Raw genomic sequence first — 12,163 nt, forward strand, 5'->3', positions numbered from 1 at the left:
AAGAATACTCCACATCTGGAGATGCACAGCCAGGCAGAGGTGAGCCCCAAAAGCATTTGAGCCCAGTGAGATTAAAAAGGAGAGGCCAATACGAGGAAAGGACATGGAATGCCTGACCTCTGGGAGTCTTATGAGCTTTGTTTATGTGAGGAGGGGGTCACAGGTTGGAACAGAGGGAACAGGCTGGCATTCCAGCTGGAGGAACTGCAGTTGGATACCAGAAGGGACTCCTGCCTGAGCCAGGTTGTGGAATGTTCCAGTATCCAGGCCGAGCAAGTCACGGCAGGGCCTAGACAGGGAGGGCAGAGGGCAGGGACTCTGCTCTGCATCCAAGAGACATCTAAGAGTCATAATCACTTCTGCATACTTTTTTTTTTTTTTTGCATGCTTTATTTCATTCCACCAATGACCCTGAATAGGGAGGGGAAGGATGGGAGGCGGATATGTATCAGAACTGAGAAGGCCTTTGCCGCATCAAGTGCAGTCCCCTTCTCTGACAAAAAGGGAAACTGAGGCCCAGAAGGAGGGCAGTACTGGCCCACTGTCACACAGCATGTGGGTGGCAGAAGAGAAAAGACCAGGAAACCCGAGTGAGATCCCAGCATCCAGGCTGAGCAGGTCATGTGCAGACACCCCCAACTGCCTGGGCCCCACTGGGCCCTTGCCTACTCCCTGAGACTCCCACCCACACCAATGTCACCACAGGCACCACCACACCAATCAGTGGGACAGTGCCCACGTGGGCCCTCCATCACGAACTCCAGTCACAAACAAGTACACGCACGGGTGCAGGCCTGCACACACATACCTGTGTGCAGGCAGGGCCCTCCCTCTCCAGCCCCCAGGGCCCCCGCCTGCCTCCTGCGCTGGGCTGAGGAGCAGGAGGGAGCTGTGAAGGGCAAGAAGACAGAGAGACGGCAGGGAGGGAAACATTCCAAATCAGCCCAGCTGGGATGGGTCTGGAGCCGGCCCCTCTCCCCAGCCCATAACTCACAGGAGTCCTGCCCCATCCACACTTTTCTAGAAGCCTGACTGGAGGAAAGAGGGGGCAGTGCGGGGCTGAGGGACATGGAGAGAGGGCAGAAAAGCAGAGTCAGCCAAAGAGCCTGGAGATGCAGGAGGCCACCTGAACGTGACTAACTTCCCAGGTACCTGAACTCTGCGGGTCATGCCATCCATCTCCCCACCTCCAGCCAAAGGGACCTGACCAGGGACCAGTCAGGTCAGAGGAGATGCCATCCCCTCATTCCATAATCCCCAAGACAACAGGCCCTGGACCAGGCCTAGAGACAGGCGAGATGCCCTTTTATGGGCTTTTCCAAGGACTTGAGTCTCAAGACTGAAATAAGAGGCCGCAAGTCTCATGAAGTCACGAAGGGACCTCATGACTCATTTCCTTCTAGTTGGGCTTCAGCTTCAGGACACAGCCCCTTCCTCCTCATTACCTAATGGCCCAGCACCTGTGGGGGCTACCAGGATGCTTGGGGCTTCCCCAGTGGCTCAGCGGTAACGAATCTGCCTGCATTGCAGGACACACATGAGACCTGGGTTGGATCCCTAGGTCTGGAAGATCCCCTAGAGAAGGGAATGACAACCCACTCTGGTATTCTTGCCTGGGAAATCCCATGGACAGAGGAGCCTGGAGGGCTACAGTCCATGGGGTCGCAAAGAGTTGAACACGAAGGAGCAACTGAGCATGCCTGCAGACAAAGTAAGCTGCAGCTGAGGAAAGACAGGAGGGTGGGCTGGCGGGGCAGGAATGGACTGTCACTCACCACCAGTTCATGGCTGGAAGGAGGAATGCAGGGGGCAGCCACCTGTGGGAGGAACAGAGAAAGGGCAAGGTTAGCATCTTTCATCCCCATAGAAACCCAGGGCCTCCTGAGATCATTTTGCTCCCCCACCAGCCCGGGCTAGACACCCCTCCCTTCAGTTCACAAACACTGACACCCTCCAGGAGGAGAGTTCATTGGAAGACTGTAGCAACACGAGAAAATGCCTAGGCAACAGTGCTCAGATGAAGAGGCAAAAGTGAAATGGACACATTCTTAAAATTCTATAAAAAGAAATATGCAGAAAGACTGGAGGTCAAAGCACCAAAGTTAAGGAAATACGGTTTGTTTGTTTTTTTCTCTATGCTCTAAATTTTCTGCAATATGGTAAGATTTGGGTTTTTTGTTTTTTTTTTTTAAACCGCGTTTAAGACCTCTAGGAAAGGAAAAGTCGCCTCCTCCATTCTCCCAAATGCCAAGGTGTCTCACTCAAAGGTCAGAGCTGCAGAGGGCTGGCCAAGCTTCCCAGACTGTGTGGGGAAACAGCATGGGGAAGGGCCTGTTGGCTCTTTCGAAAGAAACTGGCCACTCTGCTAATACACATGGAAGGTCTTGAGGGTGGAAACACTCTCCGAGGGTGAGCTATTATTTTGTCATCATCCTCATCTCCTCTGATGAGGGAGGGGGTGGCCCCATGGCCTCAAGTCAGAGGGAGATGGGCAGAGAGAGGGGGCTAGATTGCTCCCTACCCTGAGATAACACTCCCTCCCCAGGGGCCCGGCAGCCAAACCACTACCCTGACAATTAGCAGAGGCCTTTATCAGAGACTCGGTGTGTTCCTTTTTTTCTAGCCAGGACACGTTTTTCTTGGAGCTCACACCTCAACCTTGGCTTCAGTTCCTGACCTGAACACCACACAGGGGCCCACAGAGGGGTCAGAGAGGGAAGCTCTCCCCACCTCCCTCAGCCCCAGGCATGAGGATGTCTGGACACAAGCCGTGGATCGCCAAAGAGCAGGTGGCTACCCTCCAGCAGTGGGCGATCCAGCCCCCCACCCTAGAAGAGCAGTGACAGCCCCCAGCCCCAGTTGGAACTGGTTGTTCATAGGGTGTCACCCTCAGCTGAGCCCTTCTGTCCCCTGACCCTGTTCTATCATCTGACCAGCTCCAGGGACCACCTGGCTTGACATGCCAGCTTAGAAGGGGTCCACACCTGTGGAACCACGTGCCCTGGGCTCTGGAAGAGGTGGAGGGGCTAGGAGTTGGCATCCCTGGGTTCTTGACCCAGTCACGCTGCAGGCTCCCTGCCAACTCATTCCCCAGCAAAGTGACCTGGGTGGGAGTGGGTCAACCCACAGATCAGCACCCTGCTCTGCTCCTTCTCTCGGAGCTAGAGCCGGAACGGGGCTGAGAGCCCAAATGTGGAATCAGCTGCAAGAGGACGGGACGCTCCCAGCTAGTGCCACGGCCTCCCAGACAAAGGCAAGTCCCATCCACTGCCTCTGTCTTCCCCTGCAGTACCCAAGGGTGCGTGTCTGGTCTCTATTCGGGTTAGGGAAGTGAGGGGGTTACGGACACATACTGAGGCAAAGGCAGGACGGAGAGGTGTCCTCTGAGACAAGAGGGAGAGCCTCTTCTCTAGGACCACCCTAAAGTACTAGTCGCTCAATCGAGTCCGACTCCTTGCAACCCCCTGGACTGTAGCCCACCAGGCTCTTATGTCCAAGGCATTCTCCAGGCAAGAATACTGGAGTGGGTTGCCATTCCCTTCTCCAAGTACCACCCTGACGCAGTGGGGAACCATGGAACCTGACCCCAGGTCCTGTCCTTGTCCTCTCTGAGGACTTAGATCTGCACTGTGGATCCCCAGTTTGAGGGCCTGATGCCGGGGTGCCCCTTCGTGGCCTGCTGCCCACCAGGGCCTCCTCCACCCACTGCCCACAGCTGCGCATTCCAGGCCTGCCCGCCAGCCAGCCCACTAACTTTGTTGTGTGTTTCAATGTTTCTTGTCTCTCTATTTTTTTTTTTTTTTAAAGCAGAGAAATGTTTCCTTAAAAGGCTCTCTCCTTCCCTCCGGCACCCTGGCTCCTGGCCACCCCCTCAGGAGCCTGGAATGTACCAGGGAGGGCCAGAGCCCCCTGCCACTCTGGCCCCTGCCCTGTGGCCCCACACTCCCGGTGTCCGCAGCAACCACTCCCAGTGGCCCCCTGGGGACCCCAGCTAGAAGCCCGCCCTATCCAAAGGGGGCAGACACGGGGGTTGCCGGTCATCTGTCTCCCCAGGGCTAGCAGGACAGCATTCCAGGACTCAGGCCCAGAAATTCAGCCTCAGGTAAGCCTCCTCCCTGGGTCTCCCTCCACGATCCTCAGCACACAGAGGGTGTGGGCCGGTGGGCCTAAGGCTCAGCCTTTCCATTCTGAAAACTGTGACAACACTAAAAGCAGCAGCAGCAGCAGCAAATACTCCCATCAGACTTGCTACCCACCAGGCACTCTGCTTTGTCCCTGGCGTCAATTAACTCACTCCGTTCCCACAATCCTGAGCATCCCATTTTGTGGATGAGAAGACCAAGGTACAGAGGTCAATCAAGTGTCGAGCAGAGAAGGCAGGACGCAACCCCAGCAGCCTAGCTGTGGACAGGGATGTGCCCCGGCCCTCTCTGTCATGCCGACTCTCCTATAAAGACGAATTTCCCCAGAGCCCTACACAACGAGGGCAGGAACAGAAAGCTTATGGGATGTGCCTATGTGTCTGTTACTGCCCTAAGCCCCTTCCCTGGACTCATTTGATCCTAATAAAAATGCAGACTTTGGACATAGGTAGGGAAGGAGACGGTGGGACGAACTGAGACAGTAGTGTTGACATATATATACTATCCTGTGTAAAATAGCCAGCGGGAAGCTGCTATATGGGCACAGAGAGCCCAACCTGTGCTCTGTCATGACCTAGAGGGGCGGGATGGGGTGGGAGGGTCAGGAGGGAAAGGACATATGTGTACTTGTGGCTGATTCACAGTGCTGTATGGCAGAAGCCAATACAATATTGCAAAGTAATTATCCTCCAATTTTAAAAAGTTTCTTTAAAGTTCAGAGGGAAAAAGATGCATGAGTTATACTGTTTTATCCCCATTTCACAGATGAAGAAACTAAGGCACAGCAAGGGTAATGACTTGCCCAAGGCCACTGCAGCAGAACAATGCAACTCTGGAGGTAGAAAGACAGGAATGCTGCCAGGATGTGAGTGTTACCAGGCTCCATAGCCTGGCACTGGGGCCAAAGCCTGGCATTCATCAGCCCTCCACCCACTAATATTTTCTGAACTTCAAAGGTCCCCAGGAACAGTGCCAACAACAGGACACAGCCTTGGAGACTCCCCCAGGACAGGAGAGTCCTGAGAGCAGGCAGCCCAGTCAGGGGGCTCCCTGCACAACCCGCCCCCTGGCCTGTTCCCCACGGTCAGTCTGTATCCATTCACTTTGTCTAGGACCCAAAGCCACACCCAAGGGGTGGGCTCCTCTCAGTCCTCGGGACACACCTAGCTCTGCTCCTCCTCAGGGCCTCTGAGTATGCAGTTTCCTTGCCCAGATGTTCTTAGCCCAGCTGTCTGCACCACTGGGTCCTTCCCATTCTTCTGGCTTTGGCTTAAATGCTACCACCCTAGAGAGAAGCTCTCCCTGACTCCCTTAAGTCACACACACACACACACACACAGCTATTCTCTCTCCTGAATTCCTATCTCTCCTTCACAGTCCTGAATACAGTGTATAATTATAGATGTGTTTATTTCCTTGCCTATAATCTGTTACTCACTAGAGAAATCAAGTGCCCTAAAGGAAAGGAGCATGCCTTGTTCATCATGCTAGTCCCAGCACACAGTAGGTGCACACGAAAGATTTGTGGAAAGATTAAAGCGACTCAAGGCCCAAGGACAGGAGGCACCAGTCACCACTACCAGCGGTAGAATCACTGCCATCTGTTAGGCAACTACTCAAGGGAGCTAATGCTACCATATGCTTGTGTCGTCTCTGAGACCCTCCAATCCTGCAGAGTCGGTATTTCTGCTCCCATTTTACAGATGAAGAAACTGAGGCTTGAAGAGATCATAACAGAGTCAACCAGCTGGAAGGGGAGAGTTGTAGGTGAAAACCCAGGCACCTGTCTCCCACTGCCCCCATCACCTCACTACCTGATGAGTGGCAGGACCTCATCCCCAGCTGGGTGACACTCCCATCCTCAAGTCTCAGGATTGGTTACATGACATCCCAGCCTTCCATGGGTCCCCACACCCATGTCCACCTGGTCCCCAGGGCTGGAGGACAGCCCAGCCAAACTAGAACCACTTGAGTCTGGAAATTCAGCATTTTATATAATCCTGAGCAGAAAAGAGATCCCCCCATATCTGGCTAGCCTCCCCCCCACCCCACTTTAATTACGGTAAAATGCACATAACATAAAATTTACCATTTTAACTATTTTAAGTGTAAATCAGTGGCATTGTATATTAACAATGCTGTATAATCATCTCCACTATCCATTTCCAGAACATTTTCATTATTCCAAACAGAAAAACCCGACACCCATCAAACAATAATTCCCCACTCCCCTCCCCCAACCCCAGTAACCTCTCATCTGCTTTCTGTCTCTATGAACTTGCTTATTCTAGGTACCTCATATAAGAGGAATCATACAATACTTGTCTCTTTGTCTGAATTATTTCGCTAAGTGTATAAGGTGAAGTATCTCTCCAAATTCTTAGGTTGAAGCCCAAACCCCCGGTACCTCACAATATGCCTGTATGTAGAGACGGGGCCTTTAAATGTGCATATTAGTTGCTCAGTCGTGTCTGACTCTTTGCAACCCCATGGACTGTAGCCTGCCAGGCTCCTCTGTCCATGGGAATCTCTAGGCAAGAACACCGGAGTGGGTAGCCATTCCTTTCTCCAGGGAATCGTGCTGATCCAGGGATCAAACCCACATCCCCTGTGTTGCAGGCAGGTTCTTTACCATCTGAGCCACCTGGGAAGCCCCAGGGGTGATTAAGTTAAAGTGTGGCCATTAAGATGGGCCCTAATCCAATATGACTGGTGTCCTTACAAGAAAAGATCAAGACCCGCAGAGAGTCACTAGGGGTACACGAGCCAAGGGAGGGCCACGTGAAGACACAAGGAGACAGTGGCCATTGACAAGCCAAGGAGGGCCTCAGCGGAAACCATACCTGCTGGCACCTTGATCATGACCTCCAGCCTCCAGACTGCGAGAAAATAAATTTCTGTTGTTTAAACCACTGAGTTTGTGGGTCTTCCCTGGTGGTCCGGTGGCTAAGACTCCACGCTCCCAGTGCAGGAGGCCTGGGTAAGATTCCTGGTCAGGGAATTAGATGCTACATGCCACAGCTAAGAGCTGGCATGCTGCGTGCTGCAACAAGATTGAAAATCTTGTGTGTCGCAACTAAGACCCAGGGCAGCCAAATAAATAAACAAACCACTGAGTGTGTGATATTTTGTTATGCCAGACCCAACCAACTAACATACTCTGCATAATGCTTTCAAGACTTCTTCACGGCGCAGCATGCATCAGAGTCGCATTCTTCTTTGAGGCTGAATACTACTCCATCGTATGACTAGACCACATTGTGTTTACCCGTCCATCCATCAGTGGACACTTGGGTTGCTTCCAGAGAAGTTCTTGCTGACACCTACTGCACATGCCTCCCCCAACAACTCCAGGCACCCACCTCGAATGACACCCTCCCTTCTTCATGATCCCCCTGAAGTAGGTCCTTAGCATCCCCATCTTACAGGAGCTCAGGCAGTGAGATCCAAGATGGCACGTCTATCGAGTAACAGTGTCAGGACTGATACCAGGTCGGCCTGCCTGCAATACCTGCCTTCCCAGCAAGCCACACTGTCCCCATGGCCAGATGAGGCCCGTGCTGTGGCAGAGGACCTGGGGCTGTAAGAGCACAGAGAAAGCCGGCGGGGAGTGAGGGGTTGCCATGCATACTCCATGGAAGAGGGCGCACCCGAGCCGGGCCTCAAGAACACATTGCTTTTGTTTGTCTACTGTGCAGCTCCCCCTCTGAGCCCCAGAAAGGCAGGAAGCACACGGGTCATTTTCATCAAGAAGCTCTGGGGCTCTGCTCAGAACCTGGAGCTTACGAGGTCCATAGGCAGGTTTTGAAGGTGGTGATGGGGAAAGGGCATTTCAGGAGTAAATAACCACACAAACAAGGCATGGAGGTGGGAACGCTTCCCACATCAAAAGAATCCCCTTCGGCTGGGACACAGGATGGGTGAAGGAAAAGATGGCATTGAAAGGCATGTAGAAGGAGATGAGGGAAGCAGACTGGCCCGAAAGTCTCCCTCCGGGCTGGATGATGGGAGACTCTGAACACCCAGCAGAGGAGTTGAAGCTTTCAGCTGCCAGCACTGGGAAGCCACTGAAGATGCCTGAGTAGGAGAGGGACCAGGGGAGGTGAAGCATGCGGAGCTTAATGCAAGCAGGAGATGTTCGGTAACACTAAGAATAATGAGAGGAGGGGAAGATGGGGAGGAGCCCGGAAGTCTAGAGACAAGGGGCCATCGCATTGCAGGTCTCCTGCATTGCAAGCAGGTTCTTTACCAGCTGAGCCACAGGGGAAGCCCAAGAATACTGGAGTGGGTAGCCTATCCCTTCTCCAGTGGATCTCCCTGACCCAGGAATCAAACCGGGGTCTCCTGCATTGCAGGCGGATTCTTTACCAACTAAGCTATCAGGGAAGCCCTAAGGGGCCATCAGGTACCTGAACGTCTATGGGCCCCCATCCCCACCTCATGTTAACAGATTCCTCCTCCAGACTCTACTGCTCTCCCCGACCCAGAGCATGGAGGGCACCGCCACCTTCCTGCCCTCCAGAGCCGGGGATCCCGCCCTCAGCTCTACCTGCTGCTCATCCTCTGGGCCCCACTCAAGGAACCTGTGGTGGCCAGGAATCAGCCATCCTCCGAGACTCGGTCACTGAGGTGACACCAGGGAGTCAAGAATAATGCAGACGATGGTCCCAGAGGGACCCAGCCCGCATGCCCTGTGTCTGAGGACACAGTCAGATGACCTCCGTGAGTGGGGAGCCCAGCATCTCCAAGTTCACATTACGAATCCCCACTGGGCTCTATAAAGCCCCAGCCAGCCCCTGCCAGCCAGACCAAAGCAGGCTGGGAGCCCCCGCCAACTGAACCAAGGCTTGGCTTGGGAACCGGGTGAGGGGTGAGCGTGGATGCTCACAGTCAGACAGCTACACAGTGCCCAGCCATGGGGGTGGGGGACGGGGACTGGGCAAATACAAGGCCCAAGGGTGAAGAGGGCAGCACCCCAGGACAGTTCGAAGACACTGGCTCCCAGACCGAGCCTCAAGCCTCAAGCTCTGGGCAGGGGGATTCCCGAGAAGGAGGGTCCCCTGCCCTGGCTCCATTTCCTCCCCAGGCCTGGGCCTCCCCTCCAGGCCACCCATCCTCACCAGAGCTTGCTCTCAACCTGCTCTGCTGTTTCCTTCCCTTATATAGAGTTCTGCTCACGACCGGGAAAGGAACTGCGTCAAGTTCCTGGAGGCAAGAAGGGGCCTGTTCTCAGGGACACCTCGAGCTGAGGTGCAGGGGGCCGTGCCCCTTCAGGGCCAGGGAGTCAGCCAGGGGCAGGCAGGGGGCCTGACCCTTTCCCCAAGCCCAGCAGTCTCCAACTGAGAACCCAAGCAGACAAGACACAGGGGCGACCCAGAGGGCTGACTCCAGTCACTGGCCCCAGAGTTCCAGGCCCATCCCTTCCCCAAATCCTCCTGGGCCAGGCTCCTCTTGGGCCACTGACCCAGTAATTCCCCCTGCCAGCTCCAGCAGCTCCCCTGAACCCCAACCCTCCCTCTTATCCCGGGAGCCTCTTTTCAGGCCCCGCTCACTGGGCACCCCAGCCCCTGCTGTCCTCCAAGTCCTGCTGCACGCTCAAGAAGGGCGCCCCAGACAGGGAAGTTTCTAGCCACACCCCACACAGCAGCCCTGACCTGCACAGCCCAACCCCATACAAGGGGAGGGCCGGGTGTGCCAGACCCTCTTGAGCCTGCTGGAATGTGATATTTCAGAGCAGACACTTGCCCAGAAGGTCGTGGCAGCAGCAAAGCAGGTGAGGTGGGTCTAGCACTGAGCTCCAGCAGGCCCGGCCCTCTGCAACCAGTCCCGTTCAGAGCCTGTCCGGAGGATGGCGTAAGATAGCACCCAGATCTCTGGATGCCTAGCTGGTGGCAGAACATCTTCTCTGACGATCTGCCTCCCCTGGGACCCAAGCCGGGACACCAGGGGCCCAACTCAGGGGCCACACTGGCCCACACCCAACATCAGTGACCCTGGGAGGGCTGAGTTGCATACCGGGCTAGACTTCTCATGAGCAAACCCTTGTGAGCAAGAAAGTCAAAGAAGCTGAGTTCGACAGGCAGGTACCAAGCGTCTCCTACGTACCAGGTCCTGGGAGCACAAGAGGGGAGCCAGGGGTCCAGGGGAGGCCTGGCAATGACAAGGGTGGGGCTTGCGGGGGAAGTACCAGCAGTACCGCTTGACACCGGTCAGCGTCCTGGGTTCACAGCCCTGTCCCCTTTCTGCCTCCTCTCAGCTCCCTCACTGCCATTGACGACCACCCCGCTCCCCGACCATCTAAGGCTGTTAAGCCAAAAATCTAAGGGTCAGGTGGACTCTTCCCACACCCCCCTCCCCGCCAAGCCTGGCCAATTCCTCCACCAGAGTATCCTTCCAAGCCACTCCCTCACCCCTGGTCTCTTTAAATCATGGAGATTCTTACAACAGCCTCCTGACATCCGCCTCCTTGCCCTCAGCCCAGCTCCACGGGATAAAGTCCAGATGCCCTAATATGGTCCTCACAGCCCTTCGGGACCTGGCTGTGTCTCTCTTTCCAGGCCCATTTCTCACCTCCCCGCCTCGAAGCCCTTGCTCCAGCCAGAGAACACCACTTTCAAGTTTGTTTGTTTTTCCCATATGGTACACTATGAGGTAGGGGTTATCAGCCCATTTTACAGAAGGGGAAACAGGCTCCGAGAGGTCACATCCTTAGCCTGCAGTAGGTAATGGAACCCGAGTTCCACCCTGGTAGCACCCCATGACTTGGCTCTGCTCAGGACCACGGCACTTTGCCCAAATCAGGGGTCACAGGTAGAGTTTCATGAGGGGCATGGCTTCTAAGGCAGGTGGGCTGGGAAGATGTCTGAGTCAAGAGGAGCGTGGAGGCAGAACAGGACACCAAAATGAAAGGAGACTCTGAGCTGGGGTTCCAAGCAGAGTAGGGAGATTACTGAGAACATTCCAAGGGGATGTAAGAAGCCTGAGGAGAAACCAGCCACCACTGAGGGGCCCAGCCCAGAGCACTCAGAGGACGCAGGGCCTCTGTTATGTAAGTGGAGGCACTCAACAGGGAGTCTGACAGGCAGACTCTAAGGTCACCTTCTCCTAAGATCTAAAGAGCAGGGAAAACCCCAGCTCTTCTTTCCCATCTGCAGAACACACATTTGTTCTGCAGCAGGGGGTTGGAGGACATGGCCTCCAGCATAGAAAACATTGCTTCTAGGAAGTTCCTAGAAGAATCTGGTGAAGGAAAGGACTGTGGTCTGTGGTCAAGGTTCTAGTGGAACTGGGGACAGGGAGGAGGTGAGGGGCACACAAGCAAGGCACTCCTTCAACAACAGTAACAGGGGCCCTCGGTGCCACGTTCCCAGCTTCAGAGCCACAGAGGAATAAGGATGGCCAGACCCAGGAGAGGAACTTGTGGCCCAGTGGAGGAGACAGGCATGTAAACAGAGAATTATAAACGAGCCCAAAACTGCTATAATGGAGGTATAAGAGGGATATCATTTCACTGGGATTCAAGTCCATCTGGTTTTCCAGAAATTACACCCAGAGGGAGACTGCCCACCCTGCCCCTTTATTCCCCATGAGGGTTTCTGTCCCTGATGAAAACTTGAAGGATCAGAGTCTTTGACCCTAAGCTGTGCTAAAACAGTGAGGAAAGAAGGATGCGTGGGAGAAAAAAAAACATGTATTAATAAGAGCAAGGGGGAAACCCAAGAAGCCAGAGGGGTCAGGACCTGCCAACGAGCATGAAAGGGGCCCCAGCAAAGGAGGCTGGGGCAGGGGTAGAGGAGAGGATGGGCTGAGCCAGGCCCCAAACTGAGAATTCCAAGGCTGGGGCCACCCTCAAACCTGCACAGACAAGAGAGGTTCCCTGTGCCTTCCTAAACTCAGCCATAGTCAGCTCTCAGGACAACAGCTTGCAGGCTTCAGTCCCTTCACATCTTCAGGAGGCTTTGCAAACCACAGGTGTACATGGCTCTGTTTCCTAATCTCAAAGATATCACTGACTGTCTGGG

General features: G+C 54.6%; 1 protein-coding gene across 12 annotated transcripts in view; it reads right to left on the reverse strand.

Moving 5' to 3' along the window:
* Positions 1-12,163, reverse strand: part of TNS1 (tensin 1) — a 244,980-nt gene that overhangs the window by 119,813 nt on the left and 113,004 nt on the right. For all 12 annotated transcript variants that reach the window (XM_042244214.1, XM_042244212.1, XM_042244211.1 and 9 more), the window contains one exon: positions 1,776-1,817. In XM_042244214.1, coding sequence (XP_042100148.1) covers positions 1,776-1,817 — 42 coding nt within the window. The remainder of the gene's footprint in view (positions 1-1,775; positions 1,818-12,163) is intronic.

This window comes from Ovis aries, chromosome 2 (assembly GCF_016772045.2).
Source record: "Ovis aries strain OAR_USU_Benz2616 breed Rambouillet chromosome 2, ARS-UI_Ramb_v3.0, whole genome shotgun sequence".
Classification (NCBI taxonomy): domain Eukaryota; kingdom Metazoa; phylum Chordata; class Mammalia; order Artiodactyla; family Bovidae; genus Ovis; species Ovis aries.